The 20,378-nt window shown below is 43.5% G+C and overlaps 1 protein-coding gene across 1 annotated transcript; it reads right to left on the reverse strand.

Annotated features, from left to right (window-relative positions):
• Positions 1 to 11,861: 11,861 nt before the first annotated feature.
• On the reverse strand, positions 11,862 to 16,910 carry CTSL (cathepsin L). The gene is made up of 8 exons (XM_032096798.1): positions 16,802 to 16,910; positions 16,353 to 16,488; positions 15,878 to 16,000; positions 15,642 to 15,797; positions 15,243 to 15,467; positions 13,510 to 13,678; positions 13,049 to 13,166; positions 11,862 to 12,274 (listed from the first exon to the last, which is right to left on the reverse strand). The coding sequence occupies exons 2-8, from the start codon at positions 16,476 to 16,478 to the stop codon at positions 12,175 to 12,177; spliced, it is 1,017 nt and encodes a 338-aa protein (XP_031952689.1). The 5' UTR covers positions 16,479 to 16,488; positions 16,802 to 16,910; the 3' UTR covers positions 11,862 to 12,174.
• Between the last annotated feature and the right edge of the window lie 3,468 nt (positions 16,911 to 20,378).

The following is a 20,378-nucleotide window of genomic DNA, read 5'->3' on the forward strand; positions in this document are numbered from 1 at the left end:
AACCTCCATTATCTGTGCAAAATCATGGAGAACAGGAGAGGTGCCCAATGGCTGAGGGAAAGCTGGTGTTACTGCCATCTTCAAGAAGGACAAGGAGGAGCCAGGAAAATATGTGCAGTCAGCCTCACCTCCACACCTGAAAAGGAACAGCCCATTCTGCCCGGGCATGTAGAAGACAATAGGGTCACTGGGAGTAGTCAGCATGGATTCACCAGGGGGAACTCATGCTTGACCAATCCGATACACTTCTGTGGTGGCATGGCAGGATGGATCAGTGAGGGGAGAGCAGTGGATGTTGTCTGCCTTGACTTCAGCAAGGCTTTTGACACTGTCTGCCATAACAACATTAACTTGCAGGTAAGCTCAGGCAATGGGGGTTAGAGGAATGGACAGCGAGGTGGATCAGGAACTGGCTGAATGGCAGAGCTCAGAGGGTCGTGATCAGCAGAGCAGAATCCGGCTGGAGGCGTGCAGCCAGTTCTCCAGGGATCAGTACTGGGACCAGTGTTGTTCAGCTTGTTTATCAATGACCTGGAGGAAGGGATAGGATGCACCCTCAGCAAGTGTGCTGGTGGCACTAAACTGGGGGAGTGGCTGATCCACCTGAAGGTTCTGCTGCCATTCCATGGAACCCTGATAGGCTGGAGAGTTGGGCAGAGAGAAACTTAATGAGTTCAACGCGGGCAGGTGTCGGGTCCTGCACCTGGGGAGGAACAGCCCCAAGTGCCAGCACAGGCCAGGTGTTGCTCCTACAGAGCAGCTCTGTGGAGAAGGACCTGGGACTCTTGGTGGATCACAAGCTGTCCATGAGCTGGCAGTGCCCTTGTGGCTAGGAGGGCCAATGTCATCCTGGGGTGCATTGGGAAGAGTGTGGCCAGAAAGTTGAGGGAGTTGTGCCTCTATTTGACCCTGCTGTGCCTCTATTTTGGCCCTCCAGGCCACATCTCGAGTGTTGTGTCCAGTTCTGGGCTCCTCAGCAAAAGAGAGACAAGGAGCTCCTGGAGAGGGTCCAGCAGAGGGTCACAAGGATGATTTGGGGTCTGGGGCATCTCTTATGAGGAAACGCTACAGGAACTGGGCCTGTTTAGTCTGGGGAAGAGAAAACTGAGAGGGGATCTCATTAACGCATATAAGTATCTCAAAGGCAGGTGCCAAAAGGATGGTGCCAGACTCCTTTCAGTGCTACCCAGTAACAGGATGAGGAGCATTGGCCATAAACTAAAGCACAGGAAGTTCCACCTCCGCATGAGGAAGAATTTCTTTACACCGATGATGGCAGAGCACTGGAACAGGCTGTCCTGGAGTCTTTCTCTGTGGAGACATTCAAAACCCATTTGGACAGGTTCCTGTGATGCCTTGAGAGGCCACCTAAGAACAGAGACAGGAGTAAGGGAATAAGGTAGGTATTTATTTGAAGGGCCTTCAAAGGTACCCCCTGGGGAGCCAGAGGCTACTGCCAAAATGGACCCCAGTGTGGATGACAGGTCACGAGTTCTTCACACTTTTATAGGTTTGGTTCATTTGCATATCAGGGTTAATTCTCCAATTAAAGCTTCAGTTAAAGATGTAATTTCCCCAAGCTTGCCCCGCCCTTTAGAGGCTTTTGGTTTACTTATTTCAGGCCTAGGACAGTCAGAGTGTCCTTGGAGAGCAGGCCTGGAGAGGCTTTGTTATGTCTACCTGGCATGAGAGAACAGCAGCTAACAGGCCACAGGAAACTTCAGAGTTACACACTAAGCAGTACAGGATTTGAAAAATACGAAAGTTAAAACCTAAGGCATCAACTGTGTTATTTGCTTTGTCTGACTGTGCTTTGGAAGGGGGGTTGGACTGGATGATCACCAGATGTCCCTTCCAACCATAACGATTCTGTGATTCTGATGCTTCTAGGCTTGTACAACCATCCATCCTGCAGGTGCTCTGGTGCTAGACCTCAGACTTGACATTGCCTAAGGAGATCAGAAATCTGCTGTGAAACTTGCAGTCATTGACCAGTGAGAGCAAAGATTAGCAATTAAAAGAAATGTGTGATTACATTAAGCGATAAGAATGTGGAAACTAGGCTTTAGGTCACTTTGAGTATTAGACACCTTTTTAACCCTCCTGTCTCATTATATGCACATTTTTTTAGGCAACCTCCTTGACAATGTAAGCAGTTCCTGTATCCTCTTCTCATTTGCACCCCGATTCACACCCCCAGCTGTGATGGTACAAGACTGTATTAAGAACACTCTGTGAATTACATCAGGACATAGAGAGGAGTTAAAAATACTCCTGCCAAGAAAATCCAACAGTTATTTTTTAACTTACAACTGTGTTCTATTATTCATAAAGAAGAGGCACGCTGAACAAAAGCAGACAGAAAATTATTCAGGATGAGCATTTACCCTTAGTTATTGCTAACCCAGGGGTGAGGATGTGATTTCAGTGCTGTTTCAGGTAACAAAGTACTCCTTCTGCAGGTGTTTATCTGGCACTTTTTAAAGCTGTGACAACTGCCCAGAATCAGCAAGTACAGAGTGTACTTGTTTATTCCGTTCCTCATCATGTGCTTCCCAAAGCTCTACTATCAACAGCAGAACATAAACAACACTTAAATCCTGGAGACTGAAAAGGAAGCAGAAAACAAGACAGTTTAGATAATAACAAAAACTTTTTACTGCATGATGCAGTTGTGCACTCTGATTATGAAAATTAATAAATCAGTTTTTCTGTGAAAACAATGCGCACGGTGTACATACACATATATATATATTTATGCACATATTATATACATATATAGTAATTCTTTCTCTCAGAGTGTCTATATAGGAACACAAATAGATGTTGATGTCACAAATTTATTGAGAAACTCCATTGCATTTTTTAAATTGGAAACCTATGACCAAGTGTAATTTGAGGCCAGTCTAAGTAAGCTAACAATTTTATATCAGAAGGATTACTGGTAAATTGGTCCTGTTCCCAAGTGGCCAGGAGAGATGATAAAGCAAGGAGGTAGCAAGAACAGATATGCAGCACTGCTCAGTGTAACCACAGGGCCTCTAAAAACCACCACTTAGGGACATGCCGAAAGTTTGTTTTGCAGTGGGTGTACCCAGTCAAATGGCTAAGATCTGTGTTCCTGCTGGCAAGATATATACACCTGCCTACTGCAACGTGTCAGTCATTCAGTGCCCTACTTACTGTCAGCCTTACAGCACCCAGCTTGCCTTCATTTAGGTAAGGTTTCACAGCAGAGCCTGGACTTAATCTCAGCTGCTATTTTTCCCACATTTTGGTTTTCTTCCTCAGTTTGCACTCAAAGCACCCGTTTAGTGGAGGGGCTAGTGCTGGGACACTGCTCTGACTAACAACTGCTGCTTGGGTGGCTGTTGATGCTTAAATGACAATGCTCCTAGTTTGTGGTACTTAACACAGAGATCCATATCTGCTCTGTATAAACAACCCATACAAACCTCAAATGCCGATTAAGAAAGGAGCAACTTCATTCAGTGTGAACAGTGGATATGCTTTGCTGGAGTCCTGCTTCGACCTACCTCACCTACCTAAGTACTTGTATGTTTTCTGCTATGTGTAGCACAGCCCTGCAACCAGACCACTCCACAAAATCCTTCTTAAAGGCTCAGGGTGAGTTTTAAATTTTCCCTCTGCAGTGTGGTATTAGTCCAGACCATTTCTGCAGAGCTCTCTGACACTAACCACAGGGTGAGGGGACACCACCTATGAAGCCCTTGCAACACTGGGCCACAACTGCCATCCATGGCCAGCTGCCAGGGTATTTGAGGGCACTCAGACTGCTGAGAAAGTAAGACATATATTTTCTTTTTTTTTAAAGAATCAGAGACTATTTAGTGGTTGGAGTGGTGTGAAAGGGGACACAACACAAGCTGCCATCAAGGCTGCTGAGAGAAGCAGGCACTGTTCATGATGAAGGTGTTGTGAGTCTGCCTCCAGACACAGAAGCCAGCAATGCCTGATATTCCTCAGATACTCATCAGCCCAATACAAAATTCAAAATAAATGGAAACAACAAGTACAGGAAGGAACAGACATGCATCTAAGTATTAGTTCACATATATGCCTTTGTACCAGTATTCAATAGCTTCTTGGCATAAAATTATGTATGAATAAATCAGCGCCCACTTGACTTCCGGTTGCCTTCGGAGAAAGATGCAGAAACTGTACTATTTGAACTGTACCAAGTATATAAAATACACGACTGTTGTTAAAGCACTGGTTGCCAAACTTGTTGCCAAACATAATTCTTCTTTCCAATTATTGGGAACTTTTGCACCTATTTCAGAAGTAAAATAAAGGCAAACTACCTAAACCTAGTGGTGTCCAATAACTCAAGAAAACACAGCAACCCCACCAGGCTCTAGTAAATGAGCAGCTGTTCACAAATTATTTTGACTGGAAACTGAGTTAGTCCGAGCAGCCAGCCACAGAGAGGTGGCCTTGTGACTGCAATCACAAGATGGGGGATCAGAAAACAGGTTAGGGCTGGCAGGCTTCCCACCAGTCCCGTGGCACCCAGGCTGCCTGTGCTGCTGCCCTGCCAGCCCAGCACTCTGAGGAGCAAATCCTGGACACTCTGCAGCAGGACCTCACCCATCCCTGAGAAAGCAGCTGAAATGCAGCTGCTCTTTGAAATGTAGGATCAAATGTGTCTCTGAGAATTTGTATCCAAAGTTGATGCTTTATTCTGTTTTCAACAAAACATACACACGGGGAGTTTTGCTGTTTTTTTAATAGAGCCAACTGATATTTCTGGAAAAGTCAGGCAAAAGCTTTTTCATTTATAAAATGCCAGCTAATTGGAGACAGAGAACAAGAAAGAGCTCTTAGCTTACATGGATTATACCACACAGACTCATTGTGAGAAAAGGGTGGTTGGTGCCCATGGAAGAGAAGAGGGGGTTTAATAAGAGGAAGGACAATAAAGTCATTAACGTCTATGAGACTGCAAAGGTAAAAGTAGTTATTTTCCAGAGATATCCAGGGCCCAAAAGTGGGAATAGCAGAGAGTAAATGAACACTGAGACAGACAATCCGCACACAGTTACCCAGAGGTACTGAACACCTGAAGTTTTGATGAGACAATCCCTACCATTCAGGCTTCATATCATCACAGACAATGTTCATAAACCCCATGTACTGCTATCAAAAATACCTCTGGTTTTTGTTCCTAGCTTTCTGCAAATACAGATGTGGTTTCAGAAAGCAAAAACAAAAACCTCAAACCAAGCATGCGATCTAATTGAAGTGAACTGATTTTAATACTCCACAGAGACAGGAATTTCCACTGAGATCTGCCCTGAGGAGGTTGCTTTCATCCCATGCAATGATTTGCATAATGGTTTTGCAGGATTCTGTTCATCCAGGAGCCCAGCAACCTGTTTTCTGGTAGCAGCTTTTGTAGTTCTGACCACTGCACTTACTGAAGGCAGTTTGGTGAGGCAGCTTGCAGAGGGTGTTGGCCAAGACAGCAATGTACTCCCACGTTGATAAACAGAGTTTGGCCTAAGAATTGTTGTCAGCTGCTGAGCAGACCACCCAGTGAATATTTTATCACTTTTGAAAGGACACCTCTGAGGGAGATAATGCGCCCGCTCAATTACTGGGTCAGCTGTGCTCAGGCTGAATGTGCATGGCCAGCCTAATCCCAGCCCAGGCATGACCGTTCACGATGTCTCATCAAGGCAGCAGACGCTCCAATGCACCGTCAGCACACGCCCGGAAAAAAAAAGAGGTCAGCTTCTCTCCACGCCCAGCTGCCACAGCACCGGCCTTGTCATCGTGTGCTGTGAGGAGGGCACAGCTCTGAGACATTGTACCGGGTGACAAACCATCTGTCTTTTGCCCTTTTGATCGCCAGGTTTCCTGTTTTGTTCCTGCGCTGACAATTTTCTCCCTCTTTTAACAACACAGCATGATTTTTTTATTCCGGCACAGAAAGACAAAAGAGGAGACTCCTCAAACATAAGCAGGGAGGATAAGTGGAAAGGGCCATGCAGACAAACATAGATCTGAAATTTAAACTCAGTAAAAGAACACAAATGGGGATGTCTACTTTTAGCTCTTTTGAAGATATGCTGGGAGAAAACAAAGCGAAAGGGGGAGGCTAGCCTTCTCTCAAATGCACACCCACAGCTGCTAATCAGTTGTATGGCCTCTGGCAGGCGGCCTCACTGCTTTTGGCTGACTCCCACTTCTCAGCTCTCTGTCAGTTTAGATTAAAAACTCAGTGTGGAGGGAGTTTCTTTTGCTCTTGGTTTGCAGAATTACTAACAAAAACGGGCTGTAAAGTTCGTTGAAATGTCTGGAATACCGCAACAGAAATACCACTTCAAAAGTATTCCTGATGGGCATCCTGTGTACCCAAGGTTTGCTTCTGAAATGCTCTATTATATTGTGAGAGAAATGTGACAGAAACGCTCGTAACAGCACTGAATCAGAAAACACAGGTCTGCTCCGATTCTTCCTGTGACTAGCAAGCAACAAATAGCAAAATGCAGCAGGATTTATTCCTAAACTTTGCACAAGGCATTGGAATTTCTATATAAACAGACAGAGATGTTTCTTTTAACTATGAGAGTATTATTATAAATCCCTAGAAGCCAATACAATTTTAAAACACAGCTGATGTTTCCAGTATATATTTCCTGTTCCAAACAAACCCTGCTGTCAGTTTATGCTTCATGCTTGAATGAGGAAAGCAGTACTTCTAAACATGGCTGAGCAGAAGGAATGTTAAGACAGCTATTGAGAAGAACTTGCATTCACAATTCTGGAATTGCTGTACAATTATGGTAAAAGATTGTGCTGTGTGGTTTTTTGGTTTGGGGTTGGTTTTTTTTTTTTTTTGCTATATCTAGCAAAAATGGGCACCTACAGATACAGCAATGAACTGTTACAAGAGTTTTGTGGGTAGCCTTATCTAGAGGCGTTTTTGTGCCTTGTTACCAGCATCATGAACAGATACATTACAGAGACATGCTTAGAAGTACACTTCCTTTGTGGGAAAAAACACCTTACTTGGCAGCTCTGAAGCCACCTCATTTGACCTTCGGATTTTAAGCAAAAGCAAGTGTGTTCCAAAACATGCTACAGCCTCAAGGAGTTCTTATTTCAGCATCAACTTCTCAGACATCCTAAGCCAGTTTCAATGTCTAGTAGCCCAGCATTTGTTTTAAACAGTTCTATGTCATGGCATGCATGCTGTGCAGGAAGCTTTCACTAGTAATTAAAAAAAAAAAAAACCCAACAAAAAAAACCCCCAAAACTTACTCATTAGAATATTTCCATGGCAGTTCCTGAGACTGCAATTTTTTCCTAGTAGAGGCAGGAAGCAATAGCTGTAATAACTTCAGAGGCCCCTCAGTGGCACCCCAGAGGAGCACACCTAAACCATTCTCACCCTGGAAAAACACACCATAGCACAGACAAAGAACATCAAAACACAAAGTTAATTCCAGGTGAATGTCCAAAGTGTCACTAAGCATATGAACAACACTTACAGGGTTGGAAGATCATCTCTTCCTTGCTGAGATCTCAGACCACCAACAATCCTTCCCGAGAGGACCTCACAAAGCCACTCTTAACCGAACAGCCTTCTGGAGGTGGGGAGGGGAATAGCTCACTCTCTGACTCTGCTCCATCTTTGACCACTTCTTCCCAAACCAGGACTGCAGAAGGTACCAGGCATCAGCGCTGTAGCACCACACCTGACAACACACAGTGTTACTTCTACAACGTGTTTCCCAGCATTACTTTATTGGGAAAGTCTAACAGGTTTCACTCAGAAGGTTTTGGACCTCCTAGAGGTGGTGAGAACTGTCAGTGAACAAAACAAGGAAGTAGCATTGTAAAAAAGAATCCAGTAAGTACTTTACAAATGCCCATCTCCAATGGCTTCTTTGCTCCTCTGCGTACAGAGGTTGGCGGTAGCTCTTCAGCAGGAAACAGGCAGGATGGAAACAAAAACTGTTGCAGAAATCGTATTTTAAGACCACGGAACAATAAATCTTTGTGCAACTGAGCTTGAGAAAAAAAAAAGCAGTCAAGTTCACTTGTGAACACAAACGAAGGTGGCGTCTTCTGAAATTCTTCTGAGACTCCTAATCTATCTAAACTAATCAATCCATGGATCAGGTCTTCACCCTGCAGCCAACCCTCCTGCTCCCCCAAACGAAGCTCCCGATTGGGCTCCCTGTCTGTTTTCAGAAGAGCCTTATTGCATATCACCTAAGTTCAGTTTTGTGAATTGTGAATGAAATTTTGTTTATGACTATAGCCTTTCTTCCAAATGCTTTAGGTGCCCCTGCACTTACCCAAAATTTCACTCATGATTTGATGAAACCGTGATTAGGAAATAATAACATTCCCATTACTAATTTAAACAATTATTTCTTCAAAATAGTGTATTAGTTAAGTCAGCATTTCCTGCTCTGACTTCCCAGCAAAAAGACTGAAGAGTATTGGACAGACAGCAAATAAAAATAGGGGCTCAATCTGTCATACATCTTGGTAAAGTCCAAAGAGAGCTAGAAAGCAGAAACATCACGTTACATTATGACAGCCTTCAGGGTATGCTCAATTCCTTGGTTAATAGCCAGAAACTGCAGTCAATCTCTAACGTAAAAACTGATTAGCTGGCATTAAGCTTAAGAGATATATGACAGGATTTGTTATTTCATCAAGGAGATTAACTAAGGAGCAAATGCTGCATAACTGATATTCAGAAGCTAATTTTTGGATTTTTTTGAAGTTGATATTCCCATTCTCCTATGTCTCTGACTGTCTCAGAACTACATTTTCTGATGCTGTTATGCAGGTTAACAGTTCATCATTCATTATAGAAAACCTCCACTGATACAATTCATCACGTTTGCCTTTCCTGTAAGGTTTCCACAGCATGAGATGACAAATATTTTGTTACCATAGTTTTCTTCAAAGCATTTTGAAAATTACTTTAGTGCATGGCTTGTATAGCAGAATAATAAAATTATTTGTTTCACTTTTAATGTCTGGAAATTGATTTAACATTAGCAAAGACAAAAACCAATCACATTAAAAAAACCCCACCAAAATTCCTTTCTACTCAGCAGTCACAGATAGGATGAGAAATTGAGTGCTCTTAACGTAAAATAGTTTCCTACATGACAGTTAAATTAATTTCTCACCAGACTTTAAGAACTTCACATCTGAGTGAAATAATTTAATTTAATGACTTTTCTTGCCTCAAGAGCACATGTCTTTAAAAACTCAGGTTCAATGAGTGACAAATACATTGAACAAGTGGAGCAGAGAAACTGCTAAGAGACCTTTAGGACAAGAACAGTCTAAGAAGCATGAGCACATCAAAACCAAATGCAAAAGAGTTTTTTCTTCCCAAATTTCAATTAAAAAGTGCATTTTCACAATTAAGATGCTCGCAAACAAGGACTGCAAAGGTTTATCACTGTACAGAACTGCCATCTAGCACGGATGTAATATAGTGCCCAGCTCATGTATTTAGATACATGTAAGACCCCATTAACAACAGTAGCTGTAACTTAAGACAGGGCCTGAACTAGGCAGTATTGATAGGATTTTTTACTGATAATACATGTGCACTAGTATCTTTTAAAGTAACACATCTTTTAATAAATGCAATTTCAGCTATCAGGAGGAATATAAAACCAAAGAAAGCTTTGGAGAGAAAATACTGGGACAGTAATCAAGAGCTTTAATTACCACAGTTTTCTGGGAACAACTCTGGAGCTTTCTGTGGCCACAACATAACACGTATCTTCATAAAGGAGGAACTCTGACCAGAGACAACTTTCCCCAACACGACAGTTACCACTATGGAATCATTTGCTACTTTACTATAGTATTTCTGAAGTAAATAAAATGGATTTACAGAAGATAGGGCCACTGCAGTGGAATCACAAAACCAGATTTAATATTGTTCTTGAAATGCGTTATTTAGATTTCTAAGAAAAAACTGACACAAACAACTGCAACTTACGCAAAAATTTTAGTCTTTATAGTGTCACATAATGCAATTCTGGGTGAAGCTGAATTAAGATTGTGTAAATATTGAGTTATCTACGTGACCTGACTTACCCTGTCCCTTTCTTTATTATTCCATTCTGGGGAGGATGTTCAGCCAGAAAAGTCAGCAAGTTTTAATCCACACAAATAGCCACATTATCTCATATTTTTTCTAAAAAAGTCAAAGGCTGATGCCTCTTTTGTGAGCTACATGCCCATTCACGTGCAGATACTTTGGAAGGTTATTTTCTTTTCACTTCCCATCTGTTCACAAAAAAAAATCTTGTTTTCTCAGCAATTTTTTTTAACCCTGGATTTTGCAACAAAACACCTTTCCCTGTTGCCCATTTTTTTAGCAGTTCCAAGTCCCAGCAGCCTTTGTACTGGTCTCACCCCTGGTTTAGCCAATAAAGAAAACCCAAAGCACCAAGCACTACCATGCTCACAGTAACATCAGCTTCCAGGATTAAAAAGTGTTCAGAGAGACAGGTCTCAGTCTGGCAGAAAGAACGAAAATCATCTTCTGCATAAGGAGCTTATATAGTTACTTTTCGGGCAGCATTTTGCTCCTGGATTCTCATTCTGAATGTACAGACCATTGCCATTTCCTTCTGAGTATCAGCCTTTAGAGGACCACCTGGTAAGCTCCATAATCATTTCCTCCACAGCTTCCCCAAACAGCGTGGATACCCTCCATAACTGGCTTAGCAAGTCAACTTAGTAGCTAAATTCTAACCAGTATTTCTGCTCTGTGGCTTGTTAAATAGCCACTGGGCTGAGTGAGGCTCTTCCTTTAAAAAAACAACAAACCAAACTTGTCAGGAAATTCAGGTTGAAAGAATTTATCTAAAAGCAGCACACAAACAACTCACAAGTATCCATAATAATGACAACCGAACCTTGTTTTTCTCTTTAAAAGAGTTTATTAAATGCAACCTAAAGATTTGCATTATCAACAATAAGGAAGTTAATCTTCCATGAATTGTGGTCTAAGTGTTCCTTTGTGAACATGGCTAACTGGTGCTAGTTATGCTTCAGAACTACACCTCCTTCACCTACAGCCCAAGAGCAAGAGGTGATGTCAATACCAAAAAGCCAAGCCTTCGCCCCCTGCTGCTTTTGGTGTTTACCAATTCACCATCCTCTGCAGGAACTACTGGTACCCAAAACACACCTGAACAGTAGTATGTAATAGCTAATGCTCATGTTTCAGCAGCAGTGATACCTGCAGAGATAAGGACATACCGGCCACAGTGTAAATCATCTCAGTTAAGTCAGCCAGTAAGTACCACATGTAACACAGCAGCCCAATGTCACCTCCCATAGGGACAAAATTTCTCCCTCACCCCCCTTCTTTCTCCAGCTGAAGCTGGTACAGAGGGAAAACAGTATCTAATGCCCCACATATCTCCAGAAACAAGCCCTCTGAACTGTCCAGGCGTGCTTTAGCTGTTCCTCTGAAAATGCTCAAAAGGACACAACTGCTCAAACTACACAAGCGTGGCACTTTGACGTGCCACTAAGAAAACACTAACAGAACTGAAAGCTAAGTGAAGATCAGATGCTGCATGCAGAAGATGACAAGACCAAAGGTATTTGTTATGAGACACAAGGAACCAGAGATATTTTTCCACTTCCCATTTTAACTAATCTGTATCATAAATTCTACACTCCTTTTTATAAAAACTATTAGCCATTCCCAGATAGGGCTGCATTTTAGTGACCAATGGAGGCACACATACAGACTCCACCTAAGAGCACAATTTAGGACACCTATTTGACAAAAGTCCCAAGTAGAAAAAAAAACAAAAAGCCAAATCATCTGTACATAGTGGAACTTAAGTATTTATTTAAAAAGTAAACCTTTGGACACACTGCAATTAAAAAAGAAGAAAAGGAAAAATACAAAGAATTTATTGGATTAAGCAGTTAAAAGCCAGCAATATTACAAGCTGTTTACATACCAACATTTACATTAATTTAAACAAGTGGCATGTCACCAACATGTAAAATATACTTCAAGAGTTTCAAAAATCAAGTTGAGTTTTGAAAGACACAAGGCTACCGCATGTGAACATGGGTTTGGTCATTCAGTTTAAATCCCCTCTTGTACTGAAATGTTCAGTCTTCAAATTATACAAGTGGATAACTAGCAGCTGTTGCTATTCCACAGTGATTCTTTCTGTCCTTGGCCATGTAGATATATCCTTTGTCACCCCACTTCTCACCCCAGCTGAAAACAAAAGCAAAGGGCTTGTTTACATATTCAGAAGTTACTTATTTACTGCCCTCCCCTGTAAGTGTTTAAAACTGAAAACTGCTGCCCTTCCACATTCGCAGAGAAAATCCAAGATAGCTGCAGCCAGAAACTAAAGTGTTTTCCAGCAATTAAAAGCATCCCAAGCTCACAGAAATGAAGAGTGCAGCCATTCTCTCACGAGGTAGTCACATTGATGTGCAAACCTTGACTACAGGTGCCTGAAGCTCAGACACTGCTCCCAGGCAATTTAAGGGAAGTCAAAGGCTGCAAGCAGAATCTGAGGGTGGTGCCCCAGTAATGCTGAGAACATGAGACAAGCTCATGTGATGTGCCCTTTGGCATTAATTTATTTTCTCTCCAATTTAGGACATAACTCCATCTTAAAGTTCAAGTATTATCCTATTTCACAAAAGTGAGCACCACTCTGCTTCCAAAAAAATCCATTACACCCCCACAAGCAGGCTTCCTCCTGCTATACTCCTTTAATATCTACTAGGTACACAGGCTGTTTCAGCACTGAGCTCCCTTAAATTAACTGAACAAGCAGAATAAGATGGCTGCTTTGGGCCCACTTTATTAGGCCGTCAGCAGCATGAGTTGGATTTTACCTTTGTCATACCATACAACCTGAAAACAGTCTCCAGATTTCCCACACACAGCTTTTAGTTACTGTTGTCTCTCTACCTCTCCCCTTAAAAGTGACAAACTACTTTCTATTCTCCCCTGGACACATGATACTGATCTTACCTGTTCTTAACAATCCAGTATTTCTTCCCATCTACATCTTCCCCCTCAAAGCCATAACCTACAACCAGAACACCATGGTCCAAGTCTTCACTGCTGCAGTCAGGTTCATAGTAGATACCTGCAAAAGTGTAAGTTCACTCATGAACAAAATCCTCTGTAGAAAACCCTTCTCCCTCACGAGAAGCTTTGTGTATTTCAACTTAAATGTTGCACAGCTTTTTGAAAGTTAAGAGGAAGGAATCATAAGTTCATTTGATCATGGCAAAAACTGAGGGACAAGTAGACACATAAGCAAGAGAAATACCTGTGGAAAAACATAGAATTAAAATAACTTCTGAATTATGTCCTATGTCACAGGATCATACCTGCTTATTTTTTTGTCTACGAACTGTAGGGTAATGAATACTGAGTAATTAAAAGAAACCCAGTTGTCTGAATGAAAGTAATTAACAAATCCCCACCTGACTGATAGAACTGAAATGAAGAATGGCCTGCATCAATAGCGACAGACACTGGACCCACAGCTGCAACTGCTTTCATGAGAGCTCTTTCGTGTCCTTGAGGGATGTCAACAAAGCCAGTGTCATTAGCAGCATTGTATTCTGCCTTGTAGCGACAGTCTTCATCATCCTAAGTAGAGAAAGCTGTAGTTATTACACAGTTTTCCATTTAACACACAGGTCAGCACAGAACCACCAGAGATTCTGTGACTTCGCTGCTTTGAAAGCAACAGACTGAAGAGGATCCAATTGCCTCAGCAGTGCTTTGCAAGGAGGGGAATACAGAAGAACTGCTTCCTAGTTTCTCAAAAAATACAGAAGTAGTAAACGACAGTGGGACCCAAAAAAATCCCCCCCAACTTTGCTGGGGTGCAGAGGGCCATCACATTCTGGAACTCTGCCCTCTTTGGTGCAAATATCTTTACAGGAAGGAAAGAAGCCCAGAATGCATTAATGGGCAATGGAAGAGAGCCAAGTATTCATTAATTACAAAGCAATCCAGAAACTGCTCATTGAGCAAGCATTTAAAATCCACAATTTTAGTATGTCCTAGTTTGAAAAGCTGTACAGAATGATTTGGAAGTTAGGAATTTGTATTACATGACCTTACATTTAACATTTGGGGGTGATTTGTTTGTTGTTTGCTTTCTGGGGGTTTTTTTTGGTGGTTTTTTTTTTTTTTTTAAGTGAAGCCTGAACTGCTGACGTCACAAACATTTACCTCAGGAGAGAGGTGAAGCCTAGCTTGGAAGTCAGGTCACGTGAAACTGAAACAGATTCTCACAAGCACATCCTTCTGTTATCTGCATTATAAGTTAGTTCTAAAGTTGTTTCCCCAACTAAAGGAACACAGACTGTAGCTCAGTTGCTTACTTTTTGTACTCAGCAAGTTAGGCACTTCCTATAATCAACTGGGATCTCTGGAAAAGCCAAGATTGGGAAAAATTGAGATTACAGAGACACAGGTGAACAGGAACCCTGATCAAGGTTGTTCACAAAAAATGGTATTTTGCTACTGGCCATTTAAACAACATAAAACAAGCTGCAACAAAAGATCCTCCATAGTGAGCAGAACTCTTAAGAGGTGAAAACCACAAACAATGGGCTCTCAAGTGATACCACAATTGACTACTGCTCTTTCATCCTCTTCTATCTGTTTAACATTTGATAGATCACTAGAGGGATTTTAAAAGCCTGTCCACTATCTCCATTTATGCACATTTAATCTAGAAACAGAACTCAAGGCATTAACAGCAACTGTTGTTAAAAATCCAAATAACACTAGCCACAAGAATTAGGTGTTCTATAGGTAGCAACTCTGTAATAGGTCAATTATGGGAAGGTGAATAGCTCTCCTACCACTAAATAGCACTGTTGACAAGGGCTGGGTTCTTGGTTTGGTGTGGCAACCAAGATAAGGCATGATAGAAAGGCAACAAGGAGGGGGAGGAAAAAGAATACTTGCTCCAGTTTTTCTAACTGGTCTGTCAAGATTTTGACCTCAAAGACCAGTGCAGTATGTGATTCCTGCTGGGGCTAGCAGTCATGCTAGTTCTCTTAGAAAAGATGCAACAGGACTAACAGATGTACTGATCTCTATACATCTGCCTTTCTAGGTATGAGTTTCCCAACACACAATTTTTTCCACGCAAAAGACATGACACCTGCAATGTAAGCTCAGCTACTACACCCACCTTTGCAGTGTATGGGTAGGACTCCTCTGAATCAATGCCCCCATTATCCTGCACGTATTGGAAAGCCTGGTCCATGAGACCACCATTACAGCCTTGATTCCCTTCAGGGCGAGAGCAGTCCACCAGATTCTGTTCACTCAGTGAAACAAGTCTGCCAGTTTTTCTGAAGTGCTGCCCTTCAAGAGCTCCTGTTGTGCTGAAAGCCCAGCAAGAGCCACATTGACCCTAAAGTAAAAATTGAAATCACAAGTTACAAACCCAGTTACAAAATGGTGCTTAGTTTAGTAAGCTTGTACCAGGCATCATTAAACAGGTACAGTGTTTTTCCCCTATGAAAGTGGATGCAGCATTCAGGAAACTGGACGTGTAACCGGTTACAAATCTACCATGAGACAGTACCTGGTCTTTAACTGGAGTTACATATCCCTTCTCTCGCCAGTCTACTGATCGTGGTGCTTCCAAGAAGTTGGGCTCAAGAAACTGGGATCCTCTGTATTTTCTTTCTGTCTTCTTGTGTACATAACCATTCATCAGCTGTCTGAACTCCTCAGTTGTCTGAGAAACAAATCAATATACAGACTCACTATGTATTACATGCCACTACTTAGAACTGTATATTATGTCTCTATACATACCATATCTCCAAACTGATTCATTCCCAACTTGTAGCTGTGTTTTCCTAATGCATGATCCAGATTATGGATTTCAATCATTTTCAGATTCTTCTCCCACACCACTCTCCTCCAGCCTTCCTCTCTCTAAGGGGCCAAAAAACCAGCGTATTTCAAGAAAACCATTCTAACCAAGTTCACTTGCACGACAACAAGCTTTTTAAGGGTCCTAATACTCGGGCAAATGTACACTACTCGAATGGGAAGCCTGAACAGCGTTTAGGAGGTGGTCTTTTGCCGCCTTCATAACAAAAACAGCAAGTGCAGTGCAGCTGAGTCAATGCACAAACACAGGAAAGGAACCAGGGAAGAGAAGGATTATGCTTCCCAAGAGCTGCCCATAGCCGGCGTTGTAACAAAGCAGACATGACTCAGCTGGCGGGGCCCAGCTCCGTGCGCTCAGCGCTCGCCCAGCAGCGCGCGTACCCCGGGGGCTCACCTCATGATAGTCCTTCTTGTGCCACGACTTCCACAGCTGCCAGTGCCCGTCCAGCTCGGGGTCCAGCCTCGGCGCGCCGAGAACCACGCCCAAGCAGAGGCAAAGCGTGGTGAGGAACGGGTTCATGCTGGCAGATCTGCCAAGGACGGAGGAACAGCGGTCAGGCAGGGCGCCCTGAGCGCGGGGGGATGCCACACCCGAGACCGCCCGCGCGTCCTCTGTCAGCGACTGGCGGGAGCCGAGCACCCCGCGCTGCCCGCCCCGCCCTCGGCCGTGACTGTAAACAAGATCGGGCGGCGGGGCCGGGACGCGGGGAGCACAGTCGGCAGCCTCCCGAAGAAGCAGCTGGAATGGCGGACCCTTCCCGGCAGGACCCGCCCCACGGATCAACAAGGACGCGGCCGAGGCCGGCCTTCTCCACGCGTCCCCGCCTCGCAGCCCACGCTCACCACGCTCAAAGACCGCTGCGACCTCCTCTCTCCCGTACTCAACGACGCTCGGCCTCCGAGGCCCCTCTTATCCCGGCCGCGGGCGTGCCCGCCCCGCCGCGCTCATTGGCGGCCGGGCCGGGCCGGGCCGCGCCTCCCGCCGGGCCCGGGGCGGGGCGGGGTCTGCCGGGGCTGCCCCGCATCACCCCCGGGACGGGGCCGGCAGCGCCTGGAGGCGATGTGTGGCTGCTCTGGGCCCGTGCTGCACCGCCGGAGCCGCTACGTTGGCCAGTGTTTGTCCAAGGATTTACTCCGAGTGCTGTCGGGCCGGAGATAGTGGCAGCACGCTGAGCCTGGTGTAATTTAACCCGGAGGGACTTAAAGCAGGCAGCTGGCAGAACGAAGGAAAAACTAAGTCTGGAGGCAAAGAGACACGAATGGCGGGTTTTGGCAGCCCTAGCCCTGTCTCTGTGCTCCCGGTGTGGGCTCCTGCTCGGATCAGGTTGTTGAGGCGGCTCCCGGTGGTCTCTGGCCCTGGGTGCCCCCCGGCAGCCCGAGCCCGTTCCTCCTGCCTGGGAGAGCTGCTGCCTTTGCATCTCTGCCACAGGTTTTGTTGAACACGGCCGGCAGGGCCACTTCCATGAGGCTGGCACCAGGCAGGTGTAAGGAAGCATCTCCCACTGGGCACAGCGATACAGCGGTGACACTGCTGCCAGAAACATTTCCAGGGAAGTCCTTTTATTCCCCCATGTTTTAGTATCTGAAAACTTCTTTATTGTTTTTTTTCTTTGTTTGGGGATGTTGGTTTGGTTTTTTGTGTTTGGTTTGGTTTTTCGTTTGTTTTCCTCTTTTTTTTTTTTTTTTTTTTTGCCTCTGGACGCAAGCTCAGTAAAAAGTGTTTTAACACCAGTGTGGCTAGTGTTTATGTGCATAGCATCCAGTAACACCTGCTGAAAAACACTGTGACACCAAGTGTTGCAGCACAGATGAGATACTAGAAGGTTTATAACATGGACTTGGTTTTCATGTAAGCAGTAGGAGACAAACTGATTTTTAACAGGGAACTTGTCTACAGTAGTAAAATAACTGCAAGTTGTGTGAGGTTCATCCTTAAACCCTTGTAGGGACAGCATTGCTGATAGCTTTAGCTTATAAACTTGAGAGCATGTATTTAGTATAAAAATCAGGGCTTGCAGACTGTTACACAAGAGTGAAAAGGAAGAAATCATATGATATGTACTTCTCGCTTTTTTGATGCCTTAAGACACACAGTGTGTTGCTAAACCAAGCAATACATGTTTCCTTACCCACGTAATCTCAGGAGCACTCTTTGGCCCAAGGAAACCTCACAGAGCCAAATACATAAAGATATGTTGGAGGGGTTGTCTTGTCTTTTTAAAGTACTTCTGCAAGTTCCCTATGCATTTGTATGTTTCCAGCATGAAACTTTTCACTTCATAATCAGTACACATTCAAATACCTCAGGAGAGTTAGATGTTACATCATCTAGTTTGATTAACTCATAATTAGGGATTTTTAAAAATTTTGGGTTATGGGTTTTTTTGAGATATGTGTGGCATTTGAAAATGCTTAACAGCTTTTTGCTGACATTTTTTGTGCAATCAGATTTCTTGGTCTCATTTAAGTTAGCTTCGTTTGTGCAATTGTATCTAGTATTGACTGAGCATTGAAAGGCTAAAAGTAAATTATCAATGAACTATGGACAAGGAGTTCTTTTCTTAAAGGACAAACTGGCATGACAGGAGGTAATGTCTAAATTACAGAAGGTCTTGCACCATAAGTCAGTCACATGCCTGCTGTTCTGTAATGTGCCCTGAGATGCACCAAGACAAACTGATGCTTTTCTGGATGATATGAGGTCCTGTCTCTTTGGGGAAGTCACCATGCAGTCAGCTAACATATGATACTACTGTGCTGTCTCTCCTCCTGAACACTCTTGGTGCATGTACACACACACAGAGGAGTCAGATACCATTTTTACTATGAAGTTTATTTAACAACTGTACATAGGGAAATCTTAGCTGAGAATTTGTTGAAATAATTGAAGGAGACAGGAATACTTTCACGTTCAGCATGTAGATTTAGGCTTGTACTGAGTCATAAGTGTTGTGTGGATATATCAATTCCTTAGATATTTTGCTAAGGAAGTTTGAGAGGCCAGGTGGAAAAACATAAGCATATGCAAGGGAAATCAGCACCACAACAGCCATGGTCAGAATTTGGTCATCACAAGAGTGCCATTTATAAACCTGTGATAGGAAGCCGGCCTAGAACTACCTCCAACTCCTGGATGCACATTTCCTCTCTGAGAATTTTATTATACTGCACCAATGTCAACACTCACAGCCATGTTGCAGCAGCTGTTCATTATTTCAGGGAAGGTAAAAAAACCACCATATTACACAGCTACTAGGCATCCCTCTGTCACTGTCCCTACTGCTTCTGTCTGTGCACCACGATATGTTCACAAGCCAAACTGTAAGCCCAGCGCGGTGATGGTCTGCTAAAGTGAACAGAGGGTCAGTGGCAGAAGTTACAGTTAATAACTGGGCAGATACTCATAGAAATAATTTTCCATCAAACTCTTATGCTGCAGCCACACCAGCCACCGTAGCCTTTGCTCAATTGAAAACATCTCTGTGAGGACTGAGCAATGCACCCCTAGGTTAGCAGAGAGGAGTGAAATCAAGAGCTCCTTCAGTTCTTCTGCTTAAAAGCTCAGCTGATGCCTCCTCAGTTCAGAGGAGACCTAGCTAGCCATGCTAATCACAGTAGTCAGAGTTCTGTCTGCAATAATCCAAAGATCAAAACTTTGAAGGAAGATACTTGTCCATTACTTTAAATCTCCCCATTTCAGAGGATAACTTTTGAAATTGCTTTGAAAAAACCTCAGCTTTTGAGGAACTCTACATATGCAAAACTCCGGCTCTTTTGCCAAAGGCATACCACTCTTCCAAGACGCAGGAACACCACCTTTTAATAACTAATCATGTCACTATTGCAACAGCCAAAAGTTTGCCAGCTGCACTGTAGCTATTAGGCCCTACAAGTTACCAGATAACGCAGGCCATGCATTTCTAAATAGTGCCAAGAACTTGCATAGCAGTGTGTTGCCTCTGAAGCTGATGAGTCAGTTCAGCATTGAATCTCCAGGGATAGATCTCATCACATTGCAAGTGTGCAGCACAATGCTCTCCCTTTGGAACCAATCTACTTATTTGAATCCAGGATTTTGAAACTTTTTTGGTACTTCAAAATCCTTGCCCTTCTTTGTTCTCCTGGTACAAGTACACAGAGGAAGGAACCAATCTGCATCTGCCAGAAGACAACCCAGCAATCAGAAAAGCTAAGCTCCTTTGTAATGGCAATTGACTTGCCAAGCTACAGGAGGCTGGAAATATGTGAAAAACATCTGAGCAACGTAAACAGAATAAGCTATGTCACACTCAACTGTGACAAGCAAGCTGTGAGCACAAGCAGCTCCCCCAGACCAGCAATCTCAAGGTAACTCATGAGCCATGATCTTAACGGAAGTAAAAACAAGTAGTTTGTTTGTGTGCCATGTTATCTAAAGAGC

Source organism: Corvus moneduloides, chromosome Z (assembly GCF_009650955.1).
Source record: "Corvus moneduloides isolate bCorMon1 chromosome Z, bCorMon1.pri, whole genome shotgun sequence".
Lineage (NCBI taxonomy): Eukaryota > Metazoa > Chordata > Aves > Passeriformes > Corvidae > Corvus > Corvus moneduloides.